Source organism: Somniosus microcephalus, chromosome 8, assembly GCF_052327205.1.
Source record: "Somniosus microcephalus isolate GS21.2 chromosome 8, FLI_Smic_1.0, whole genome shotgun sequence".
Lineage (NCBI taxonomy): Eukaryota > Metazoa > Chordata > Chondrichthyes > Squaliformes > Somniosidae > Somniosus > Somniosus microcephalus.
In genome coordinates this window covers 79,564,015-79,591,268 of record NC_140994.1, presented here as the reverse complement: position 1 = coordinate 79,591,268, position 27,254 = coordinate 79,564,015, and the positions used below count along the sequence as shown (strand labels likewise).

At 48.4% G+C, this 27,254-nt stretch overlaps 1 protein-coding gene across 2 annotated transcripts in view; it reads right to left on the bottom strand.

The window, feature by feature from the left end:
- LOC147113661 (protein bicaudal C homolog 1-like) overlaps positions 1-27,254 on the bottom strand; it is a 332,983-nt gene that overhangs the window by 126,870 nt on the left and 178,859 nt on the right. For both annotated transcript variants that reach the window (XM_085994910.1, XM_085994911.1), the window contains exon 3: positions 1,456-1,525. In XM_085994910.1, coding sequence (XP_085851036.1) covers positions 1,456-1,525 — 70 coding nt within the window. The remainder of the gene's footprint in view (positions 1-1,455; positions 1,526-27,254) is intronic.

Here is a 27,254-nt window from a genome sequence, read left to right as displayed (position 1 = left end):
CTGATCATTTCTAACCGAATATTTACATAACACATGCTCTTCAATGAAGTGTGAAAAGGGCATTCATAGGCGCCAAAGCCACAAATATCTCACGGTTACTTAAACAGCAGCATGACACTTAAATCTACATTAATGGGAGATTGATGTTCAATATCCTATTCTTCTCAGAGGTTCTGGGAAATGAATGATCGGTTCAATAAATGGCTTTTCTTGGCTGAGCACAAAGCACTTTGTCATTAGGATGGTTCGAATTGATGAATTAATGTTAAGTAACATAACGCAGTATATGCATCAAGGAGAGGGGGCTGAGGCACTGGTTACTCTGCTTAAGTAGATACCTGGTGCGTGACTGTTTCTACCAAGTGAAGTGAAATTGCACTTACTGAATTTCTAATGCTATTAGTTTCATTAAATTGACCTAACAGAACAACCATACCATTACCTAACTTATCTAAGCCGTGAAGCTCACCACCTGCTCCCATGACCCCTCCCATCTCAGTTCTGACCATTCAACTTCTCCTTTTCAGTTCCACAATGATTATCATCAACCTGTCCCTATCCTCTAGCTAAATCCCAAACCGGCATCATCATTCCACCGCACCCCCCAAAAAATCCATCCCCTCCAACCACCACCTCATTTCCAACCTTCCCTTTTCCTTCTAAAGTCCTTGAATGCATCGCTATGTCACAACTAAACTCCCATCTCTCCCTGTTCAAAGCTCTCCAATCAAGCTTCCACCCAACAATACTGAAACCACACTGGTCAACCGCATCCTGTACGACTCCAATCGTGGCCCACTGTCCTTCCTTATCATGCTCGACCTCTTCACCAGCTTCAGTGCAGTCAAGCACTTCATCCTCCTTCAACATCTCTCCCCCACCAGCTCCATCCCCTCAACACCCGAGAAAGAGGTGATTGGGCCATTAATTGACTACAAGACCATGCATGGAGCAACACTGCTGCAGTTGCTGGTGTTTATCAGTTGTATCCGTGGCCAGATTTAGATGGGCAAGCCATGTGTCCATTTACTACCGGGGCAGGGGGGAGGGGATTTGATCTAAAAAAATAGCAGCCAAAGCATCTATAGTGAGAGGCAGAAATGACACAAAAATACAACTGTGCATGCCGTAGACAGGAAGTACAAAGTCCAATATTTGTAACACAGCAGCGAAATGAATGCCATTCCCTATCTTGGAGTTTGGTTACATCACTACCCCTGTAAAGGAGCGCGTTCCGCCCGAGGGAGCACGTCCCGCAGAGGGAGTGCAGTCCCACGGAGGGAGCACGTCCCGCTGTACACAGCAATTCCTTATTCTACAATATAATAATCCACTCAAGGAGGTCTCTGCCAGAATGAACTTAATACCTCACTGATGCAAACTTCTTGATATTTCATTATACAAACAACTGAATTTTTTCTTATGTAATCGATTCACTCAATGAAAGTCACTTACCTTTCTTAGACTTTGCGCCAATCTTCAGCTTTGATGGCCATGCTATTTGTGTGTTTGTTTCTTCCATAATCTGTTAAAAGATTCAAAAAATAATGAATGTATTATGTAAATCGCTAGAATGTAAGATTAATCGCAATCTGACACTGAACCAGTTAAGTTAGTCTAACGCACCCTCTCCACTCTCTGGCAGGAGTCAGGGACAATCTTACTAAACATGTGATAACCAACTAGAAACTCAAAACGCTGAGCAAAACAGATTGGGAAGTTATTGTTTCAATTAAACAGCCCATTTGATGGATACCAACACCATCTCAGAATAACACTAATACCACCGAGAGAGAGGTGGAGAGGTTCAGGGAGGGAATTCCAGAGCTGAGAGCCTAGGCAGCTGAAGGCACGGCTGCCAACGGTGGGGCGAAGGAACCTGGAGATGCGCAAAAGGCCAGAATTGGAGGAACACAGAGTTCTCAGAGGGCTGTAGGAGGTTACAGAGATAGGGAGGGGCAAGGCCATGGAAGGATTTGAACACGAGGATGAGAATTTTAAATTTGAGGCGCTGGTGGACCGGGAGCCAATGTAGGTCTAACAATGTAGCCAATAATACTGTTTGTTGTTTTCTTAAAGCAAAAGCAAAGAGTTAAGATTTGAGAAACAATTCTTAATCAGAAGTAAATATTTCATGTGACCTGCATTGCCCATGCAAACACGTGTTAAGGCTGCAGTCGAAATCCAGAGTCCGGGCCTCACATGACCCTGGAGAGAGACGTTGCGAGAATCCCTGGAGGAAGCAGTCTCACATTCCTTTCAGTTTAACAAGGCATGGAATGCAACTCCAGCGTGGTGTCAAACTCAAGTTACAAAGCGTTCAGTCCCCTGAACCGCTTAGAAATTTTTCATATACAGAGAGAGAGAGAGAGAGAGAGAGAGAGTGTTCTGACTGTTTAGACAACTCCTGCTTCAAGTTGGGCAAAAATCTTCCTCCCATGGTTGAGTGGCACGTGTTATTGTACCTTCTAACATCAGCACTACGCAATGAAAAGGCTGCGCTACCATGTTCCAATTATCCTGCTGCCTGTTTGAGCAGTTGGATGTCATCTACATGCTACATAATAACCACCACATTTATCACAATAACATATGGTACTTATATTGTAGAAAGAAAAAACACAAAGATGGAGAAAACCGAGAGCTTATGTTTGCAATCATTGCCTAAGCCACATCTCAGGCATAGACCTTTTGATTGAACTGGAGACTGGAAGCTTTAAATTAACTTATTTAAAGGGCTGAACGAAATGAAGGAAAAGGGAGAGAGGACAAGAGCTAGAGGTGAAGAGTGGGGAATGGGGACTCCTGTCACAAAGAGGCAGTGGAGAGAGAACCAGAGGTGAAGAGTGGGGAATGGGGACTCCAGGCACTAAGAGGCAGTGGAGAGAGAACCAGAGGTGAAGAGTGGGGAATGGGGACTCCTGTCACAAAGAGGCAGTGGAGAGAGAACTAGAGGTGAAGAGTGGGGAATGGGGACTCCAGGCACTGAGGGGCAGTGGAGAGAGAACTAGAGGTGAAGAGTGGGGAATGGGGACTCCAGGCACTAAGGGGCAGTGGAGAGAGAACTAGAGGTGGAGAGTGGGGAATGGGGACTCCAGGCACTAAGGGGCAGTGGAGAGAGAACTAGAGGTGAAGAGTGGGGAATGGGGACTCCAGGCACTAAGGGGCAGTGGAGAGAGAACTAGAGGTGAAGAGTGGGGAATGGGGACTCCAGGCACTAAGGGGCAGTGGAGAGAGAACTAGAGGTGAAGAGTGGGGAATGGGGACTCCAGGCACTAAGGGGCAGTGGAGAGAGAACCAGAGGTGAAGAGTGGGGAATGGGGACTCCAGGCACTAAGAGGCAGTGGAGAGAGAACCAGAGGTGAAGAGTGGGGAATGGGGACTCCAGGCACTAAGGGGCAGTGGAGAGAGAACCAGAGGTGAAGAGTGGGGAATGGGGACTCCAGGCACTAAGGGGCAGTGGAGAGAGAACCAGAGGTGAAGAGTGGGGAATGGGGACTCCAGGCACTAAGGGGCAGTGGAGAGAGAACCAGAGGTGAAGAGTGAGGAATGGGGACTCCAGGCACTAAGGGGCAGTGGAGAGAGAACCAGAGGTGAAGAGTGAGGAATGGGGACTCCAGGCACTAAGGGGCAGTGGAGAGAGAACCAGAGGTGAAGAGTGGGGAATGGGGGCTCCAGGCACTAAGGGGCAGTGGAGAGAGAACTAGAGGTGAAGAGTGGGGAATGGGGACTCCAGGCACTAAGGGGCAGTGGAGAGAGAACCAGAGGTGAAGAGTGAGGAATGGGGACTCCAGGCACTAAGAGGCAGTGGAGAGAGAACCAGAGGTGAAGAGTGGGGAATGGGGACTCCAGGCACTAAGGGACAGTGGAGAGAGAACCAGAGGTGAAGAGTGGGGAATGGGGACTCCAGGCACTAAGAGGCAGTGGAGAGAGAACCAGAGGTGAAGAGTGGGGAATGGGGACTCCTGTCACAAAGAGGCAGTGGAGAGAGAACCAGAGGTGAAGAGTGGGGAATGGGGACTCCAGGCACTAAGGGGCAGTGGAGAGAGAACCAGAGGTGAAGAGTGAGGAATGAGGACTCCAGGCACTAAGGGGCAGTGGAGAGAGAACTAGAGGTGAAGAGTGGGGAATGGGGACTCCAGGCACTAAGGGGCAGTGGAGAGAGAACTAGAGGTGAAGAGTGGGGAATGGGGACTCCAGGCACTAAGAGGCAGTGGAGAGAGAACCAGAGGTGAAGAGTGGGGAATGGGGACTCCAGGCAGTGAGGGGCAGTGGAGAGAGAACCAGAGGTGGAGAGTGGGGAATGGGGACTCCAGGCACTAAGAGGCAGTGGAGAGAGAACCAGAGGTGAAGAGTGGGGAATGGGGACTCCAGGTACTAAGGGGCAGTGGAGAGAGAACCAGAGGTGAAGAGTGGGGAATGGGGACTCCAGGCACTAAGAGGCAGTGGAGAGAGAACCAGAGGTGGAGAGTGGGGAATGGGGACTCCAGGCACTAAGAGGCAGTGGAGAGAGAACCAGAGGTGAAGAGTGGGGAATGGGGACTCCAGGCACTAAGAGGCAGTGGAGAGAGAACCAGAGGTGAAGAGTGGGGAATGGGGACTCCAGGCACTAAGGGGCAGTGGAGAGAGAACTAGAGGTGAAGAGTGGGGAATGGGGACTCCAGGCACTAAGGGGCAGTGGAGAGAGAACTAGAGGTGGAGAGTGGGGAATGGGGACTCCAGGCACTAAGGGGCAGTGGAGAGAGAACTAGAGGTGAAGAGTGGGGAATGGGGACTCCAGGCACTAAGGGGCAGTGGAGAGAGAACCAGAGGTGAAGAGTGGGGAATGGGGACTCCAGGCACTAAGGGGCAGTGGAGAGAGAACTAGAGGTGAAGAGTGGGGAATGGGGACTCCAGGCACTAAGGGGCAGTGGAGAGAGAACCAGAGGTGAAGAGTGGGGAATGGGGACTCCAGGCACTAAGGGGCAGTGGAGAGAGAACTAGAGGTGAAGAGTGGGGAATGGGGACCCCTGTCACAAAGAGGCAGTGGAGAGAGAACTAGAGGTGAAGAGTGGGGAATGGGGACCCCTGTCACAAAGAGGCAGTGGAGAGAGAACTAGAGGTGAAGAGTGGGGAATGGGGACTCCAGGCACTAAGGGGCAGTGGAGAGAGAACCAGAGGTGAAGAGTGGGGAATGGGGACTCCAGGTACTAAGGGGCAGTGGAGAGAGAACTAGAGGTGAAGAGTGGGGAATGGGGACTCCAGGCACTAAGGGGCAGTGGAGAGAGAACCAGAGGTGAAGAGTGGGGAATGGGGACTCCAGGCACTAAGAGGCAGTGGAGAGAGAACCAGAGGTGGAGAGTGGGGAATGGGGACTCCAGGCACTAAGGGGCAGTGGAGAGAGAACTAGAGGTGGAGAGTGGGGAATGGGGACTCCAGGCACTAAGGGGCAGTGGAGAGAGAACTAGAGGTGAAGAGTGGGGAATGGGGACTCCAGGCAGTGAGGGGCAGTGGAGAGAGAACCAGAGGTGAAGAGTGGGGAATGGGGACTCCAGGCACTAAGAGGCAGTGGAGAGAGAACCAGAGGTGAAGAGTGGGGAATGGGGACTCCAGGCACTAAGAGGCAGTGGAGAGAGAACCAGAGGTGAAGAGTGGGGAATGGGGACTCCAGGCACTAAGGGGCAGTGGAGAGAGAACCAGAGGTGAAGAGTGGGGAATGGGGACTCCAGGCACTAAGGGGCAGTGGAGAGAGAACCAGAGGTGAAGAGTGGGGAATGGGGACTCCAGGCACTAAGGGGCAGTGGAGAGAGAACCAGAGGTGAAGAGTGGGGAATGGGGACTCCAGGCACTAAGGGACAGTGGAGAGAGAACCAGAGGTGAAGAGTGGGGAATGGGGACCCCTGTCACAAAGAGGCAGTGGAGAGAGAACTAGAGGTGAAGAGTGGGGAATGGGGGCTCCAGGCACTAAGGGGCAGTGGAGAGAGAACCAGAGGTGAAGAGTGGGGAATGGGGACTCCAGGCACTAAGGGGCAGTGGAGAGAGAACCAGAGGTGAAGAGTGGGGAATGGGGACTCCAGGCAGTGAGGGGCAGTGGAGAGAGAACTAGAGGTGAAGAGTGGGGAATGGTGACTCCAGGCACTAAGGGGCAGTGGAGAGAGAACTAGAGGTGAAGAGTGGGGAATGGTGACTCCAGGCACTAAGAGGCAGTGGAGAGAGAACCAGAGGTGAAGAGTGGGGAATGGGGACTCCAGGCACTAAGGGGCAGTGGAGAGAGAACCAGAGGTGAAGAGTGGGGAATGGGGACTCCAGGCAGTGAGGGGCAGTGGAGAGAGAACCAGAGGTGAAGAGTGGGGAATGGGGACTCCAGGCACTAAGAGGCAGTGGAGAGAGAACCAGAGGTGAAGAGTGGGGAATGGGGACTCCAGGCACTAAGGGGCAGTGGAGAGAGAACCAGAGGTGAAGAGTGGGGAATGGGGACTCCAGGCAGTGAGGGGCAGTGGAGAGAGAACCAGAGGTGAAGAGTGGGGAATGGGGACTCCAGGCACTAAGGGGCAGTGGAGAGAGAACCAGAGGTGAAGAGTGGGGAATGGGGACTCCAGGCACTAAGGGGCAGTGGAGAGAGAACTAGAGGTGAAGAGTGGGGAATGGGGACTCCAGGCACTAAGGGGCAGTGGAGAGAGAACTAGAGGTGAAGAGTGGGGAATGGGGACCCCTGTCACAAAGAGGCAGTGGAGAGAGAACTAGAGGTGAAGAGTGGGGAATGGGGGCTCCAGGCACTAAGGGGCAGTGGAGAGAGAAGTGGAGGTGAAGAGTGAGGAATGGGGACTCCAGGCACTAAGGGGCAGTGGAGAGAGAACCAGAGGTGAAGAGTGGGGAATGGGGACTCCAGGCAGTGAGGGACAGTGGAGAGAGAACCAGAGGTGAAGAGTGGGGAATGGGGACTCCAGGCACTAAGGGGCAGTGGAGAGAGAACCAGAGGTGAAGAGTGGGGAATGGGGACTCCAGGCAGTGAGGGACAGTGGAGAGAGAACCAGAGGTGAAGAGTGGGGAATGGGGACTCCAGGCACTAAGGGGCAGTGGAGAGAGAACTAGAGGTGAAGAGTGGGGAATGGGGACTCCAGGCACTAAGAGGCAGTGGAGAGAGAACCAGAGGTGAAGAGTGGGGAATGGGGACTCCAGGCACTAAGGGGCAGTGGAGAGAGAACTAGAGGTGAAGAGTGGGGAATGGGGACTCCAGGCACTAAGAGGCAGTGGAGAGAGAACTAGAGGTGAAGAGTGGGGAATGGGGACTCCAGGCACTAAGAGGCAGTGGAGAGAGAACTAGAGGTGAAGAGTGGGGAATGGGGACTCCAGGCACTAAGGGGCAGTGGAGAGAGAACCAGAGGTGAAGAGTGGGGAATGGGGACTCCAGGCACTAAGAGGCAGTGGAGAGAGAACTAGAGGTGAAGAGTGGGGAATGGGGACTCCAGGCACTAAGGGGCAGTGGAGAGAGAAGTGGAGGTGAAGAGTGGGGAATGGGGACTCCAGGCACTAAGGGGCAGTGGAGAGAGAACTAGAGGTGAAGAGTGGGGAATGGTGACTCCAGGCACTAAGGGGCAGTGGAGAGAGAACCAGAGGTGAAGAGTGGGGAATGGGGGCTCCAGGCACTAAGGGGCAGTGGAGAGAGAACCAGAGGTGAAGAGTGGGGAATGGGGACTCCAGGCACTAAGGGGCAGTGGAGAGAGAACTAGAGGTGAAGAGTGGGGAATGGGGACTCCAGGCACTAAGGGGCAGTGGAGAGAGAACCAGAGGTGAAGAGTGGGGAATGGGGACTCCAGGCACTAAGGGGCAGTGGAGAGAGAACTAGAGGTGAAGAGTGGGGAATGGGGACTCCAGGCACTAAGGGGCAGTGGAGAGAGAACCAGAGGTGAAGAGTGGGGAATGGGGACTCCAGGCAGTGAGGGGCAGTGGAGAGAGAACCAGAGGTGAAGAGTGGGGAATGGGGACTCCAGGCACTAAGGGGCAGTGGAGAGAGAACCAGAGGTGAAGAGTGAGGAATGGGGACTCCAGGCACTAAGGGGCAGTGGAGAGAGAACTAGAGGTGAAGAGTGGGGAATGAGGACTCCAGGCACTAAGGGGCAGTGGAGAGAGAACCAGAGGTGAAGAGTGGGGAATGGGGACTCCAGGCACTAAGGGGCAGTGGAGAGAGAACCAGAGGTGAAGAGTGGGGAATGGGGACTCCAGGCACTAAGGGGCAGTGGAGAGAGAACTAGAGGTGAAGAGTGGGGAATGGGGACTCCAGGCACTAAGGGGCAGTGGAGAGAGAACTAGAGGTGAAGAGTGGGGAATGGGGACTCCAGGCACTAAGGGGCAGTGGAGAGAGAACCAGAGGTGAAGAGTGGGGAATGGGGACTCCAGGCACTAAGGGGCAGTGGAGAGAGAACCAGAGGTGAAGAGTGGGGAATGGGGACTCCAGGCACTAAGGGGCAGTGGAGAGAGAACCAGAGGTGAAGAGTGAGGAATGGGGACTCCAGGCACTAAGGGGCAGTGGAGAGAGAACCAGAGGTGAAGAGTGGGGAATGGTGACTCCAGGCACTAAGGGGCAGTGGAGAGAGAACCAGAGGTGAAGAGTGGGGAATGGGGACTCCAGGCACTAAGGGGCAGTGGAGAGAGAACTAGAGGTGAAGAGTGGGGAATGGGGGCTCCAGGCACTAAGGGGCAGTGGAGAGAGAACCAGAGGTGAAGAGTGGGGAATGGGGGCTCCAGGCACTAAGGGGCAGTGGAGAGAGAGCCAGAGGTGAAGAGTGGGGAATGGGGACTCCAGGCACTAAGGGGCAGTGGAGAGAGAACTAGAGGTGAAGAGTGGGGAATGGGGACTCCAGGCACTAAGGGGCAGTGGAGAGAGAACCAGAGGTGAAGAGTGGGGAATGGGGACTCCAGGCAGTGAGGGGCAGTGGAGAGAGAACCAGAGGTGAAGAGTGGGGAATGGGGACTCCAGGTACTAAGGGGCAGTGGAGAGAGAACCAGAGGTGAAGAGTGGGGAATGGGGACTCCAGGCAGTGAGGGACAGTGGAGAGAGAACCAGAGGTGAAGAGTGGGGAATGGGGACTCCAGGCAGTGAGGGACAGTGGAGAGAGAACCAGAGGTGGAGAGTGGGGAATGGGGACTCCAGGCACTAAGAGGCAGTGGAGAGAGAACCAGAGGTGAAGAGTGGGGAATGGGGACTCCAGGCAGTGAGGGACAGTGGAGAGAGAACTAGAGGTGAAGAGTGGGGAATGGGGACTCCAGGCACTAAGGGGCAGTGGAGAGAGAACCAGAGGTGAAGAGTGGGGAATGGGGACTCCAGGCACTAAGGGGCAGTGGAGAGAGAACCAGAGGTGAAGAGTGGGGAATGGGGACTCCAGGCAGTGAGGGACAGTGGAGAGAGAACCAGAGGTGGAGAGTGGGGAATGGGGACTCCAGGCACTAAGAGGCAGTGGAGAGAGAACCAGAGGTGAAGAGTGGGGAATGGGGACTCCAGGCAGTGAGGGACAGTGGAGAGAGAACCAGAGGTGAAGAGTGGGGAATGGGGACTCCAGGCACTAAGGGGCAGTGGAGAGAGAACTAGAGGTGAAGAGTGGGGAATGGGGACTCCAGGCACTAAGAGGCAGTGGAGAGAGAACTAGAGGTGAAGAGTGGGGAATGGGGACTCCAGGCACTAAGGGGCAGTGGAGAGAGAACCAGAGGTGAAGAGTGGGGAATGGGGACTCCAGGCACTAAGGGGCAGTGGAGAGAGAACTAGAGGTGAAGAGTGGGGAATGGGGACTCCAGGCACTAAGGGGCAGTGGAGAGAGAACCAGAGGTGAAGAGTGGGGAATGGCGACTCCAGGCACTAAGGGGCAGTGGAGAGAGAACCAGAGGTGAAGAGTGGGGAATGGGGACTCCAGGTACTAAGGGGCAGTGGAGAGAGAACCAGAGGTGAAGAGTGGGGAATGGGGACTCCAGGCACTAAGGGGCAGTGGAGAGAGAACCAGAGGTGAAGAGTGGGGAATGGGGACTCCAGGCACTAAGGGGCAGTGGAGAGAGAACCAGAGGTGAAGAGTGGGGAATGGGGACTCCAGGCACTAAGGGGCAGTGGAGAGAGAACCAGAGGTGAAGAGTGGGGAATGGGGACTCCAGGCACTAAGGGGCAGTGGAGAGAGAACCAGAGGTGAAGAGTGGGGAATGGGGACTCCAGGCACTAAGAGGCAGTGGAGAGAGAACCAGAGGTGAAGAGTGGGGAATGGGGACTCCAGGCACTAAGAGGCAGTCCTATAAATGGGCTCACTTATCTTTCAGCGTCCAATTCTAATGAGGGGTCTCCACCTAAAATAAGCTGCCTTTACTCAACTCAGATGCTGATTGGCCAGCTGTGCCTTTGCAGGATTTTCTGGTTTTAATCTCATTCATGAAACATCAGCTAATTTATTACAATCAACCACCCATGTGGAAAAGCTTTTAACTGTATTGTTCGCAATCAGCTCTTTACAACATATTGAAGCTGCTTTGCTGTTACTTCCAATTTTCCTGCCAAAAGCAACTAAGAGAGGAATGTTAGAATAACAGAGCTTTCCTCGAACAGCCAGCACCACTTTTGTGGGAATGCTCTTTCCCTGGAACACCCACCCACAATAGGAAATCACAACATTCAGAGGCAAGATAGGGCATGGGGCTACCTCCAGGCTACAGTTGTTGAGGGAGAAGAAATCGACTGTGGGGAGGGGCCGGAGGAGAAAGAGGGAAGAAAGGGAATTGAGAGAGAGAGAGAAAAAGAGAGAGAGGGAGAGAGAGTGGAAGAGAAAGAGAGATTGGGAGGGAGAAAGAGAGTAGGCGGGGGAAAGAGAGATAGAGTGTGTGGGAGGGAGAGAGAGGAAGTCGAGGAGATAGATAGAGAACAGAATTAGTTAGAAGTTAGACTTGAGGCTGGATCTGTGACTGTTGATGACTTTACGAGCCTGAGCAACACTGGGATGGATTGGAGACCCAGGTTTAAGACTGATGGTCTAATATTTATTTTTGAAGAGACCTATAATAGTCACGATCAAATACTGACATTTTTTTTAATAGCTCGTCCAGCTGAGAGCCCTCATAAGATGTTACATAGTATCTCCCGTTCACAAAGGCACCAACCTCAAAAACCAGCAAAAGCTACTCAACAGTTTCACAACCTCCAAAGAGTCCAACACATTACCGGCAATAGATCCAACCAGCAGTGCAGTCCGCCTTTACAAGACACACGTGGCGCACTGTTGCAGCGGTCTGTGTACCAGACTGGCCCAGAGGCAGGCAGGCGATTACCCAGATTGAGGATATGGTGATTTAAACATTTGGAAAAATATTTTATTTTTAAATATCTTCAGCAGGGAGAAGGGCCAGTCAGTATAATCGAAACAGAGGACTGAGAGAGCGAGAGAGAGTTGGGAATGAAGAGTGGCACCCAAACATTAACCACTGCTTCTTTTAAATGCTGGGCAATTCAAACAATTTCTTCACATTCCTTTTGTGACCCAGTCAAAAAAAAAAAAATTTTTCTTGCTAGAAAATAAAAGCCATTAACACACTGTAATCATTAAAAGATGAAAGCACCCGAATACAAAGTTTGCAGAGGGGGAGCTGAATGCTAATCTCTCGGGTGGACCTGACTGGCGTTTGCAATCTATTACACACTTACTTACTGATCATTAATGTCTCTTCTTGCACGGGTACTGGGGACCTATACACTAATGGTGTGGGCTCTCTTCGACTACTGCCTGCTCATAAAGGGGCTTCCAGCGTGTAGTGTATGTAACCATTCCACCTTTAAGAGAACTATTTTAAGGGTTGCACTACTTTATCTTGGCTGCTGTATACTGTAATACCGGTGGTGACCACACCGGTATATAAGTGCTGTGTAATGATTTATTGGGCAGTTCCGCCCTGACCTTCAACCAGTAAAGACCTGTTAAAGTTTACTCTTGTGGACTGTGTAGTAATTCTCAATATAACACACAGACTTAACACAGCGCAAGTGTGTAAACAAACCGATACACACACAGCTGTTGCACACGTCACATAACACTATAGAGTACACACTAGTGGAATTCTAAACACACACGTTGCAGTATATTTTTTTTAATTACAAAATAAACCTCAATACCATCCCAAGCCCATTCCTTATTTTATTTCCAGATCCTAGCAATTTCCCACAAATTGTTAGGATTCCAAAGTACCCAGTGACAAGAATGCTGAAATAAGGCACATCAGAGAACATCCGCCTTAGCTCAAAGAACTACCGCAACTAGTCTTCAAGGATAAGAAACCTTCATATAAGACAACAGGGATTTAAATAGAAAGGATCAACACTCTAAAACTCTGAAACCTTTGAGGAAAATGAATAAAAGCTGCATTTTACCATTTTATTTGGTATGCAACGTCTTTCGGGAGCAATCACTAAATAATTGCTCCTGAATCTGTGGTTCTCCGAAGCCATCAGCTCATTTTTTTTTAAATTCCCTGTCAACTTCATTGCTGCAAAGTAATGTCTGACTGGATAATTTTGATGGCTCCCCTTCTGCTCTTTGTATGATGTGATTGGTTAATATTCGCAGCCTTCAGTATCAGTGGAAATTGCAGAGGACAGGTGAGTTCAAGTGCCGACTGTCAGCATGAGACACTGATGGCCACGTGCCCACTTATTCACTAATAATTCTTCATCAATTATCATCATCAACAATACCAACTTTTATTTATATTGCACCTTTAACGTAGTAAAATGTCCCAAGGTGCTTCATAGGAGTGTTGTCAAACAAAATTTGACACCAAGCCACATAAGGTACTAGGACAGGTGACCAAAAGCTCGCTCGAAGAGATAGGTTTGCTTTCCTGGTAGTATCAAATATGTTATATTCCTTAAAACTGCGTATACGGTTTCCAAAAGCAAAATACAGTGGATGCTGGAAATCTGAAATAAAAAGAGAAACTGCTGGGAACACTCAGCAGACCAGGCAGTATCTGTGGAGAGAGAAACAGAGTTAAGGATTCTCTCGTTAACTCGGTTTCTCTATACTTTTTCCAATTAGGTTTGCTACATATTATTTTATTAAGGTTTTTGCAGGATTGAAACAAAAAATGCATCTGTACCATAAAAAATAACTGCATTTTTTTTTAAGTGAGCTGGTTACTGAGGTTTTAATGTGGTCACGTGGCTAATCGCAAACTGCAAACACTGGTTTGTGTCACACTCATCCTGACTTGGGTTTCCTTTTTCCAGTTCTCCTCCTTTCTCTCCTGGAGGCAGTGCCAAGTGCAGGGGCACAGCGCTAGGGTCAGTACCAACCCCCTGGCACCTTGCCCAATTCGCCACTCATCATGTTTGCACCAAAGCAGTGAGGAGCAGCAAGACGTGTGACTGAAGTTGTTTCACAGCCAAGAGCCTAATCCGGTCTTCATTCCACACGTTAACTTTCCAGGAAGGTGACACTAGACAGCATTCAGAAGCTGCAACCTTGGTTGAGTTTCCCCATTTTATCGCAGGGAAGCTAAAATCAATTGTAGAGTCTCTACCAGCATCGCAGCTAAGATCTACAAACAGAGCAGGGATCATACCTGGGGCCTTCCTGATCTAAACAGCTGGCTGCATTTAGTTATTGAGGTGCTGGGAGCTAAATCAGGTGTTCTGAACAATCCAATTTAGTTAAGAGAGCTTTGCAAGTCCAAGATCATCAATAGAGACAATCCCAAATAACCAATACGGTTTATTTAAGGTATGAAAATCTCCCACACAAATCCTTGTCTGTTGTGCCCACTTGCTGGTTATCAGGAAATGATGTACAGCTTGTGTGCATTAAAGTTATTGCCCTCAATAAAATGACTAATAGGACTATACAATAAACCTGACACTTCAATAAACACATTGGCCTGGAATTAGCGGTGGGTAATAATGGTGAACTAACCCCTTTGAAACTGACCGCAACTTCAGGATGTAGCGCACGCGCATCCCAACGCAGAAATCCTGAAGTTGTGGTCTGTCATTCATTGCTCCAACCCTGGCTGCGCTGTGGACCACCCCGCCCGCCCCCCCCCCCCCGCAAATAACCAGCAATCAGTGTAATCAGTGAAATTGACCAAAACTTGGGCTTTTCTGCAATATCACCGTTAAATATCCCATTAAATGTTAGGCCTTGTTGGATGAGGTGTAACTGGGGTTTCAACCTGGGGTTTGACTGCTAAACAAACATTATGGCCCTGAAAAGCTAATTTTGTAATGATGTTGTAGGTTCTACCTTATCCCCATGCGGGAGCCCCAATCTTTGTTTTGCTCTCTGTAACATTTTTAAACAGTCGGCATAAAAGCAGGTTCTCGTTTCCTGGCTCCCTGTCTGTGAGAATTCTGCAATGCGATTGGCTGCTTAGACAGCTTGTTGACATTACAGCAGCTCGCACTGGGGAATCCCCACCACACTGCACCGGAATCACTCGCACGTCGAAAAAGGCAAACTTCTCGCCACAGATCGCGAGCTCTCGGTGGCCAGCAATTGATTTTCTTGACCAGCAAAACAACAATTAAAACAAATGCTATGAGTATCTGCTTGACACCCTCTTGTATCAACTGCCTGAAATGTCTACCTGCGTAAACATGGTCATTCGTAACACAACAGGCATTCTATTTTACTGCGCAACCTGAAGCCCATGAAACTAGCTGATGCCACTGCTGCATTTGTATTGGACATTCCTGTACCAAACAGCAAATAGTGTAGCGTTATTAATTTTTTTTGCATTACATGACCACAAATCCAATTTAGTTTGCTGGATGATGCTGAATCGTCTGGTGAAAGTATCATATTTAAACAATGCATGGCAAGGGAAGCTGCCCAATATACACTTATCACCAGGCTTACTCCGTACTTGCAATTGTAAATGGTTGTGTGTTTTTTCAGCTGGAGTCAGATGATCAAATACACGAACACACACAGCGACAGATACATCCGGTTGCTTTCCTAACTCATGTTTCAGTTAATCAAAATTAATTTGACAATCAAATAATCTACCGTGCTCATTAACAGTATTAGTATCCAATTTAACATACTAGGCTGTTACGCCGGATAATTAATTCTTGATTTTATTCTGGTTCTCGCTCGCTTCTTTTTTAGTCATTAATATAAATCATCTCCGTTCCCCATCAGTATCATTTCCCAAGAACTTGAATAATGCATTAGACTTCCAATTTGATAATTACACCAGATTATAGTACGACACCTCCTTCATAAATTAGACTTATTACGAGCGCAGCACACCCAAGAATGTCAAATCCAATTTGCCAAAATAATGACATAGCCTGCGGCAAACTTGAAAGATCTATAGAAGGCTGGGATCCTAAAATGGTCCCCGAGGGCTCAATGACTCAGGTGAAACAGACTAAAGTGGAAATTTCTTTCCCTATAAATCTGTTGCTCCACTCATCAATTTGCCACGGGAGGTGCCAACCTTGGCTCAGAGGCTGACACTCCCAGTGCAGTACTGAGGGTGTGCTGCACTGTCGGAGGTGCCGTCTTTCGGATGAGACGTTAAAACTCGAGGCCCCGTCAGCCCTCTTGGGTAGCAGCAAAAGATCCCATGGCACTTTTCGAAGAGGAGCTGGGGAGTTCTCCCCAGCGCCCTGCCCAATATGTGTCTCTTGCTGTGCGCAAATTGGCTGCCATGTATCCCTACATTACAACAGTGACTATATTTCATTGGCTGTGAAGCACTTTGGGACATCCTGAAGTCATGAAAGGCGTGATATAATACAAATTCCAAAAGATGCCATCTCAGACAATTAAGTCACCCTTTAATTATTCAGCTGCGCTGTGCACCAGGTGCCTCCTATGCAGACTTCCCATAATATTGCAGTTATCTACATCATTGAAAGTGATGCACCTACTACACATCTGTAGTGTGTGGAAAATGTACATCACAGACAGTGGCCTCGATTTTAACCCCTCCCTCCCGCCCGTCATTAAAATATCAGGATATGGCAACCCAACCCCAACCTCATTCCTGCCCCTTTAAATTTTAAAGTGCACAATTCAGGCCACAGACGAGGCTCCTGCCAAAGGCAAAGTGGGGGCCTAATTACCATACCAAAGTCGAGGTCTGATGACATCATCAGCACCCCAACTTAAATTTAACAGAAAGTGAGGGGGAGGCCCGAGCCATGGGATTCCCGGCAGCTGAACTGAGGCGGGAGCTGCCGGCCCCCCAAGGTAGGCTCTTTCAGCACTCCTTGTGGGCCAGGAAGAGCAGGACCCCCAGTCCCCTCAAAAGAGCCTTCAGCCTCCCCAGCCTCGGTCTCCAGTCTCCCCCCCTCTCGATTGCCAACTAGAGCTTCCTGCCCCTTCCCGATCAGAGCTTCCTGCCCCCTCCTGACCAGAGCTTCCTGCCCCTTCCCGATCAGAGCTTCCTGCCCCCTCCTCACCAGAGCTTCCTGCCCCCTCCTGACCAGAGCTTCCTGCCCCCTCCTCACTAGAGCTTCCTGTCCCCTCCCGATCAGAGCTTCCTGCCCCCTCCTGACCAGAGCTTCCTGCCCCTTCCCGATCAGAGCTTCCTGCCCCTTCCCGATCAGAGCTTCCTGCCCCCTCCTCACCAGAGCTTCCTGCCCCCTCCTCACCAGAGCTTCCTGCCCCTTCCCGACCAGAGCTTCCTGCCCCTTCCCGACCAGAGCTTCCTGCCCCTTCCCGACCACAGCTTCCTGCCCCTTCCTGACAAGAGCTTCCTGCCCCTTTCCGATCAGAGCTTCCTGCTCCTTCCCGATTGCCAACAGAGCCTCCTGCCCCTTCCCGACCAGAGCTTCTTGCCCCCTCCCGACACGAGCTTCCTGCCCCTTCCCGACCAGAGCTTCTTGCCCCCTCCCGATTGCCAACAGAGCTTCCTGCCCCTTCCCGACCAGAGCTTCATGCCCCCTCCCGACCCGAGCTTCCTGCCCCCTCCCGACCCAAGCTTCCTGCTCCCTCCTGACCAGAGCTTCCTGCCCCCTCCCGACCCGAGCTTCCTGCCCCTTCTCGATTGCCAGGACCGAACCCAAGGGTGTAGAGTGCCAATCCCTGTCCTGTTTTTGTAATCAGTGTTGATATGACTGGTCCAGCTAAACCTCTGGTCATTGATGGCCCCCCTCAAGATGATATTGGTGAAAGACTCTGCAATGGTGATGTAGCTGAGGATGGGGGGGGGGGGGGGCGGGGGGGGGGGACCTCCACTAGAGAAAGACAAGAGCAGCAATGTCATGGAAAGGCCATCACCTCTGTGTTACATGGTAAAACACCCCTTTATTATATGATACATTGTGTGTTGCCTAGTATAATAACACAGTTACACGGTACATGAATTCTTCTTGCCTTGAAATGACCCACATGTTGTTTCTCCCAGGAGATTACATGACTGCTCGTGGATGGGGAGCACGGAGGGTCATGATGCTTTATCGGGGCAGGCTGGGCAGACCAGCAGGTCGGTTCCTGTCCATCAGTTTCTTCTGTTATGATGAAGCGAAGTATTGACCTCAATGTATCGGGGAAATTGAGACAATTTTGGACGAACCAGAGCAAGACAAGGGAAATCGGATGTAATAGCTTTTGCTATCATAATTGAGCAACTCAAAGCGACGGAGGCTGCAATAAGTCACAAACTGGCCTTTTCATTAAAAGCTGGCACACAGTGTTTGCATCTACTTCCGTGCCTTAGCGTGTTTTTGAACTACAATATTCAAAGTGCACTGTGATAGCGAGACACAAACATTACCAATAAATGAGGATCATCAAAAAATGAAAAGTAAATATTTAATTTTTGCACATTTTATACAGTTTAAGGTATTAAACAAAAGTTCAGCGCGATCGGTGTTATTTAGGGATAAGGATTTTTGGATTGTTGAGCGGGACTGATGTTTGTGCTGGGGCCAGAGGGGGTCTTTATGAGGCGCGTTGATCCTGACCGTGGTGAATAGCCACCTGTTCAGGTGCTGGTGGCTGCTTCAGTAAGGAGCACAAGTCCACTGTTCAAAGTGTGCTAACGCAGACAACGGGAGGTGTAGGGGAGTGAAGAGAGAAGAACAAATAAATACTGTAAATCCACTGTAAGGAAACAGAATACAAAAATATTCTGGGAATAAAGGGTTCTGGGAAGGGAAGAACAAACAAATGTACTTACGTTTCAAGTAAGTTTTGCAAAGTGCCAGGTAAATCTACACAGAATAGCACAATCTACATATATCACACTTAAAGTGCCACTCTTGAAAGAGTAACACATGCAAAATCTGTGTCACACTTGCACCCGATTGGTCCAAGTATCATTCATTAAAAAAAAGCAATAAATCACAACTAAACAAATGAAAAGCATATCCTGTCCCAAGTATGGAAAAAAGCAATTCACCTCTAACTGACCTTAGGATGTGCCTAAGCAGCAGTAAGTCTCTAATTGCCTTCAGCGTGTTACTACATACAGTAATTAGACTTTGTGGCCTTAAAGGAGTAGGCCACATTAAACAGTTACATCTCAGCAGCAGTATAACATATTGTGTGCATTATTCAGTATAATGCACAAAGTTATTCTAAAACAATGCCTCTTCCAACATCACAGGAGATCCTCCTCTAGTAAGAATGAATATACATCGACAGAAGATCGGCAATTACCATTAACAATCCAATATAAATACTCATCTCTAGGATCCGGATTAAACCTATATGAAACCAGTACACTATATAATGACAAGAGAATGCAAGGCCCTATATCACAGCAGTTCCACATTATTATTTCTAGCATGATTTTGTCCAATGTAAAAGACTGACAGAATTTTAAACTAAGATTTTGTCACTATGTATTCATGTTTGATGTTATTAAAAATCGGTTCAATAAACAACAATTTAAAACTCCAAAAATGTAAAGGATTTGATTGGGTAGATACAGAGAAACTATTTCCTCTGGCGGGGGCTCAAGAACGAGGGACATAATCTTAAATTTAGAGCTAGGCCATTTGAGAGAGGTACAGGGAAACACTTTTTCCCACACAAAGGGTAGTAAAAAATCTGTAATACTCTCTCCCAAAAGGCTTTGGATGCTGGGGTCAATTGCAACTTTCAAGGCTGAGATCTGTTAGGTAAGGGTATCAGGGATATGGAGCTGAGACACAGATCAGCCATGATCTAACTGAATGGCGGAGCAGGCTCGAGGGCCTAAATGGCCTCCTCCTGTTCCTATGTTTGAAAACTGAGGTCGTAGATAATTGGCTGACAACCTGGTGTGAAAATAATGATGCCTGGGCAGATTTTCAGGACACAAAGGACTGGTACAGGAAGCATGAGCTGCACCTAAACCAAGCAGGAACAGTCAGACTTGCGAGGAACATCAAGGCGGTGGGGACAAAGTAAGATCCCAAAACAAGATTGATCAAAGACTGGAAAGTAGTCAATCGATTATTATGAAAGCAGAAAGGCATTGACGCACAGGAACCAGGTATCAACGACAGGCAGACACGGGGGGGGGGGTGGGGGGGGTTCAAAAGGAGGCAAAATCGACTATAAGGTGGATATACAGTACGTGAACAGAAGCATCAGGAGTAATACTGAACTACAAACTGTTGTGGCAATTGGGAACTGCCATGTAGTCGGAATATCAAAATGGGGCTGACACAGAGGATGGTAATGAGTGCAACATCCAAGAGGCATAATGTATTGAGGAAAGAGATTGGATAGGAAAGGAGGTGGTGTTGCCCTTTATACCTGGGGAGATGAGAAAAGGTGATCCCATGGGATGTGGAAATCTGCACAATGAGCTACTCTGGTTGGACATCTTTAACATGAAAACGGCAAAGGTAAAACCAGGCTAGGCCAGAAGACGGAAGAGAGGTTGCCGAGTGTGTGAAAAGGTTATTATAATAGGGAATTTCAGCCAACCAAATATAAACTGGAAATAAGCAAGTGGTTCAGAGTCCAAGCTGGCAAATGTAATGCATGACTGTTTCATAACCCAGTGCATCAGGGAAGTACGAGAGACTGGAAATAAGATTTGTGAGGCATGAGGTGTCATCACAAGGCAGGCAATGAATAGTGGGAAGGTCCCAGTAGATTGGAAACAGGCTAATGTGGTGCTCATGCCAAAATGACAACCAAATACACCCAGGCAACTGTAGACCCATTAGACTTGCATCAATACAGAGCAAAGAATTGAATCAACTATCAGGCATACTCTGAGGATTGCCTATATGATAATAACTTAGTAAATAGGAATATAGCAATTGCTAGACAGAAAAAAACAGGGTCCATCCAGTTCACCTTCCACCATCCTGGAGTTTCATGATACAACGATAATGGGGTTGCTGACTAATCAGAGCAATCAATCTCTATCAATTAGTCTACAACAGACCCAGACATGAAACAAGGACCGAGTGGTGGAGAGCTTAGGGAACCATAGATCCAAAGTCACCTGCTCCTCCCAAGCACGCTATACTTACCATATGTCATGTCTCAAATTACTTATATACTGAATCCCAAAATAGATTCGCAAGGGGAACACACTCTGCCTGACCAACCTCCTTGACATTTATGAGGAAGTAACAGGAGCAGACGGGGATAGCCCTATTACGATAGCAAAATGCTGCGGATGCTGGAAATCCGAAATAACAGAAGATGATGCTGGAAAAACTCAGCAGGCCAGGCAACATCCGTGGAGAGAGAAATAGAGTCAACGTTTCAGGTCGAAACCCTTCTTCAGAACTGAGAAAAAAAGGCAGGAAATGAAACAGATTATCAAACATGAGAAGGGAAACTGAAAGCAATGAAGATGAACAAGGTTGAAGAGCCAAACGGAGATCCCGTCGAAGAGAAGAGCAGAATTTCTTCAAGGTAGGCAAATAATGATGCCTGGGTAGATTTGCCACACCTCTTCTAGGAATGCCCACCTTGAAGAAGTTCTGCTCTTCTCTTTGATGGGATCTCCGTTTGGCTCTTCAACCTTGTTCATCTTCATTGCTTTCAGTTTCCCTTTTGGTGTGTTGCAACTAGACTTTGATAAGCATCTTACAGTTCCACACACAAGACTATAATTTACACTTAAAGCAGTCAGTTTCAAGAAAAAGACTTTCATTTATACAGCACCTTTCACGACCACCAGACATCCCAAAGTGCTTTACAGCCAATGAAGTACTTTTGAAGTGTAGTCACTGCTGTAATGTAGGAATTCAGAATAAAACCCAAGGATATACAAGAAACTGACTGAAGAGTAGGAGGCAGCACATAGTTATCAGGAGGAGATATGTCAGGGTGTGGCAAGTCATTCCCCATCAGTATATGGACCCCTACTGTTGCTAATTTAAATTAATGACTTGAATTCAGAAGCTTGATACAAAGTGGTCAAATTCGCAGACGACACTAAACTAGGGAGGGGTACCTGAATCTGAGGAGAGCGCTCAGTAGCTACAAAATAAGTTAGACAGGATATGTAAATGACCGGATCAATGGAAGATAACATTTAACAAGGACAAAGTATTGCAAGCAAGAAGAAAAAGTGGACAATACAAGTACTCCATGAATGGTGTTGACATGACTGTGGTGTATGTAACTTGTTCCACCTTAAGAGAACTTAAACCTGTTCCACCTTAAGAGATGTACTACTTTCTCTGGCTGCTGTATACGGTAATACCGGTGGTGACCACACCGGTATATAAGTGCTGTGTAGTAATTTGCTGGGTAGTACAGCCCTAACTTCCGAATAGTAAAGACCTATTGAAAAGTTATTCTTGTAGTCTGTGTCAGTAATTGACCTTAAATATAACTGGAACACACAGACTTAACAGTGGCGACGAGTCCGATCTTACCCTGCGGCAGTTTACATCCACGGCAGCTTCGTCCTCAGAACGGGCGTCGAGAAGAGGCATCCACCCTCATCATCCTGCTGAACAGCACGTCGCGCGGGAGGCATCGAGGACCCGGAGTGAAGAAGAGAAATTCTGAACTCGAAGCCCCCATCAGCGGCAGACAGCTATCTTCCTTCTACCACGGTGGTGGGTAAGCCAATCAGCGAAAGTCGGCCGCGTTGGCTGTAGCGAAGGGGAGGGAAGACGGAGGAAAGAGGGCGGTGAAATCGACCGCGGCCGGTGAAAAGGGCCGGGCCGCATTCGGGCCGAAAGGCACAGCGACTGGGGCAGCTGAAGGCGCGAGAGCCGCGGTGAATTCGAACGCAGCGGGTGCACATAACCGGGCTGCAAGAAGGGCTGCGAGGCGCGACGGCAGGGAAGTGCGAATGCCCACAGAAACCGCGGTGGAGTAGAAGCAGCGTCGGGGGAGTTGTTAACCACTGGGGAGGCGAGACCGGCAGCAGCACAGCAATCGCCATTGCAGCCAGCGGGTGAAGAAGACGAGCGCGGGAAAGACCGCCAAGCGCGGGAAGCCGCCATTTTGGGAAAAAAAATTGCAAAGATGCCTAAACATGGGAACATTAATACTTTTGATAGCGACATCGAAGATTGGACCACGTATGTAGAACGCATAGAAGTTTATTGTAGAGCAAATAAGATACCAGATGGGGAGAAAGCACTAACCTTATTAAACTTAATGGGTGCGAAGACATACGGGCAATTAAAACACCTTCTATCACCAGAGAAACCGGCGGATAAGACTTTCGTGGATATTGTTACCGTCCTGAAAAATCATTTAAGCCCCACGCCGCTGATGCTAGCGGAACGATTTAAATTTTACAGCAGAAAGCAGCTGAAAGATGAAAGCAATGCTGAATTTTTAATTGAATTGCGTAAGCTAGCAAAGTACTGTCAGTTTGGAACAGGACTAACAGATGCGCTAAGAGATAAATTTGTGTGTGGATTGTTAAAAGAAGAGACACAAAAGCGACTGCTTGAGGAGAATGAGCTGACGCTTGATAAAGCTGTCGCTATGGCAGCATCGCACGAAGCCGCAGCGAGAGGCACGGCGGTAATGCAGCTACGGTCACCGGAACTCAACACAAATCAAATGGTCTTGGGTACAGTAAAATGTTATCGTTGTGGAAAGACAACGCACGATCAGAACCAGTGCTGGTTCAAAAATAAGGAATGCAGAAAATGTGGCAGGCTTGGTCACATAGCTAAAGTATGCCGGTCAGGAGAGAAGACCAGCAACAAAAAGTCACCGCAGGGAAAGTACAGAAAGGTACACAAGGTGACAGAGAACAGTTCGAACGAACAGAAGTCAGATTCAGACGCCAGCAGTAATGAACTGGGTAGCTTAAGAGTACACAATGTTGGTAAGGAAGCAGACCTCCAGACAATTTGGGTCACACTTCAGATAGCAGGAGTCCAAGTGAAGATGGAATTGGACACTGGATCGGCATTGACGGTCATGAATAAGAAAGATTACAAAAGGTTATTCCAACATATTCCCCTACGGGATACGGAGATTGTATTGAAAACATACACGGGGCAAAGAGTATGCCCCATCGGCAAGATAGAGGTAAAGGTGGTCCACAAGGGCAAAGAAAGCCGAGGAATGGACTTATATGTGCTACCTGAAGGAGGTCCACCACTACTGGGATGGGAGTGGATTAGAAAAATGAATATGGACTGGCATTCCTTAATAGCACTAACGGTAGATGCCAGGGAAACAGATGTCAAACCTAAACGATTGTCCAGAATATTGGACGATGCTAAAGAGGTGTTCCAGCAGGGACTGGGAACACTGAGAGGAATTACGGCAAACATCAAGATTGAAGAACATGCACAACCAAAATTTTTCAAAGCCAGACCGGTACCCTATGCGATACGACCTGCTGTGGAAGCGGAGCTGGAAGCGCTAGAACGTTCAGGAGTACTGTCTAAGGTAGACTGGAGTGAGTGGGCTACGCCCATTGTTCCCGTGATGAAACGTCCTTCGAGCAACAAGCCGGGAGAACCAGGGAAGGTTCGCATCTGTGGAGATTTCAAGATCACTGTTAATCCGGTGCTTCACACGGTGCAGTATCCGCTTCCGTGGATTGAGGATATCTTCGCTTCATTGTCGGGCGGGAAACACTTCACCAAGATAGACCTGGCGCAGGCGTACTTACAGATGGAAGTTGAGGAAGAGTCACACCAGTACCTCACGATCAACACGCATAGAGGCTTGTACCGGTATAATAGACTGGTTTTTGGAGTGGCATCGGCTCCAGCAATTTGGCAGAGGGCCATGGAGCAGGTATTACAGGGAATTCCAGGCACACAATGTTACCTGGACGATATTCTGATTACAGGAGATGGTGACGAGGAACACCTCGCAAATTTGGAACTGGTGCTCATCAGATTGAAAGAATATGGACTTCGAGTTAATCGGCAGAAATGTGAGTTCTTTCAGAAGCGGATCTCGTACTGTGGCCATGTCATTGACCAGGAGGGACTTCATAAGTCTCCTGACAAGATCGAAGCGGTTGTGAAGGCTCCCGCTCCGGTTAATGTATCTCAGTTGAGGTCGTTCCTAGGATTGATTAACTATTACCATAAGTTTCTGCCAAATTTATCCACAGTACTGCACCCGCTGAACGCTCTTTTGCAGAAGGGAGTACCATGGGAGTGGAGCGAGGACTGTAAGAAGGCCTTTCGCAAAAGCAAGAAATTGATAACCTCAGAGGAAGTGTTGGCTCACTTCAACCCAACACTGCCTATTCGTTTGGCTTGTGATGCTTCTCCATATGGTATTGGGGCAGTACTCTCACACAAGTTGCCAAATGGCACGGAGAGGCCAGTCGCGTTCGCATCCAGATCATTGACCTCCGCTGAGCGCAACTATGCTCAGATAGATAGGGAGGCTCTCAGCCTTGTGTGGGGAGTAAAGAAGTTTAATCATTACCTGCAGGGCCAAAAGTTTACGCTTCTGACAGACCATCAGCCGTTGGTATCCATTTTTAACCCTAAGAAGGGTGTGTCGGTGATGACAGCACAGAGACTCCAGAGATGGTCCCTTTTCCTAGGGGCACATCAATATCAGATAGAATTCAAAGGTACAAAGCAGCATGGTAATGCTGATGGGCTGTCGCGCCTGCCACTACCTGAAAAAGAGGAGACAACGAAGGTTGACCCTGTTGAGTTATTTCACTCGACCACCATCGAGTGTTTACCAGTCACCAATGCAAGTATTGAAAGAGAAACCAGGAACGACCCGACACTGTCTCGAGTCTACGAGGTGACAGTGAAGGGATGGCCAGCACATGGTGATTCTCTGTTACCGGCATTCTCGGCAAGGCGAGACCAGCTGTCCGTCTGTCAAGGAACATTGATGTATGGAACGAGAGCGATTATTCCTCCTAAGTTAAGGGAAAGAGTTCTAAAGAAACTGCATGAAGGTCATCTGGGGGGAGTCAAGATGAAAAGCCTTGCTAGGGCTTATGTGTGGTGGCCGGGTATCGACCAACAGATAGAGGAGCTGACGAAAAGCTGCTCAGGGTGCCAAAAAGTGCAAAATGCACCTCCGATTGCACCGCTGCATCCATGGGAATGGCCTTCAGCCCCATGGCAACGCGTACATATTGACTTTGCTGGTCCATTCATGGACTCCATGTTTCTAATTGCGGTGGACGCACATTCTAAATGGCCAGAAGTGATCAAGATGACTACCACTACTTCAGAAAAGACAATTGCGGTGTTAAGAACGATATTCGCAAGGGACGGATTGCCAGAACAAATATGTTCCGACAACGGACCACAGTTCGTGTCAGAAGAATTCCAAAAATTCTTAAAGAAGAATGGGGTGAAACATTATACCTCTGCCCCATATCATCCGGCTACAAATGGGTTGGCCGAGAGATTTGTACAAACATTCAAAAAGGCAATAAAGACCATGAGCGAAGATCAGATTCCACTACAACATAAGGTGGACAAGTTTCTACTGGCATATTGAAACGCCGCTCATGCAGTGACAAACCAAAGTCCTGCCATTATGTTTTATAACAGGAGGTTGCGGTCCAGGTTGGACTTGTTAAAACCAAATGTGCGGAGGGAAGTTGAAAACAAACAGTTCCAGCATATAAATAACAAGACCACTCGGAGTTTCGAGGTAGAACAACCAGTGTTGGCCAGGGACTATGGAAACGAGAAATGGCAATCCGGAACAATTCGGGCCAGACAAGGACCCCTGATGTACACGGTAGATGTTGGTAAAAATGTAATACGGCGTCATGCTGACCAACTGGTAGAATCGAGAACAAGGGTCGAACCCATGGTTACGACAGAGACAACCGTGGAAGAAGTTAGTGAACCTGAAGCATCTACCTCGGCAGTGAATGTACCTGATGATGATGCCCAAGACATAAGAGACCAACTAGAGGAGTCACCTCAGCAACAAGAATCAGAGACCCCTGAAAGGCGTTATCCAACTCGAATCAGGAGGCCTCCTGAGAGACTGAACCTTTGAACTGTTTCTACATGAAGTTGTATATGTATATATGTTATTATGTTATGTTAAATGGGGATATAACTGTTAAGCTAAAAAGGGAGGATTGTGGTGTATGTAACTTGTTCCACCTTAAGAGAACTTAAACCTGTTCCACCTTAAGAGATGTACTACTTTCTCTGGCTGCTGTATACGGTAATACCGGTGGTGACCACACCGGTATATAAGTGCTGTGTAGTAATTTGCTGGGTAGTACAGCCCTAACCTCCGAATAGTAAAGACCTATTGAAAAGTTATTCTTGTAGTCTGTGTCAGTAATTGACCTTAAATATAACTGGAACACACAGACTTAACAATGACAGAATCAGGTTTGCAGTGATCATGGGGTTTTAGTACAGCCAATGCTCAACAAGTCCAATCACTGTGGACTAGCAACCAACAAAACAAACAGAATGCTGAACTGTATAGCCAAACAGAACACACATCTTAAAAGAAGTCATGTCCAAACTGAATGGTGCTCTGATCAGATCACACCTTGATCATCTGGTCACAGGCAGAAGGGAGAGGTCCACACCCTGGAGGCAGTTCAGAAAGAGGCACAAGGCTGAACTCTGATGTCAAAGGACTAAGTTATGAGGAAAGAGGTGAGAAATTGGACTTTCTTTGAAAGCAGGCAATTGAGTGGTGGCCTCCCACAATAGTAATCAGTATAGAAAAGGTGAAGCCAAAACACTATTTCATACTGAACTATGGCACTATGTCAAGAGAACACAGGTTCAAATGAGTAAAATACAATTCATGTCAAGGAGGTTCTTCACACAAAAAGTGATCAGCACCTGTAATAGGCTTTAGGTAGGGTAATGGATGCAAAAAAAACTGGAACCATTTTTGAAGCAGTTGGATGATGTGATGAAGGGAGGGCAGGCTCTT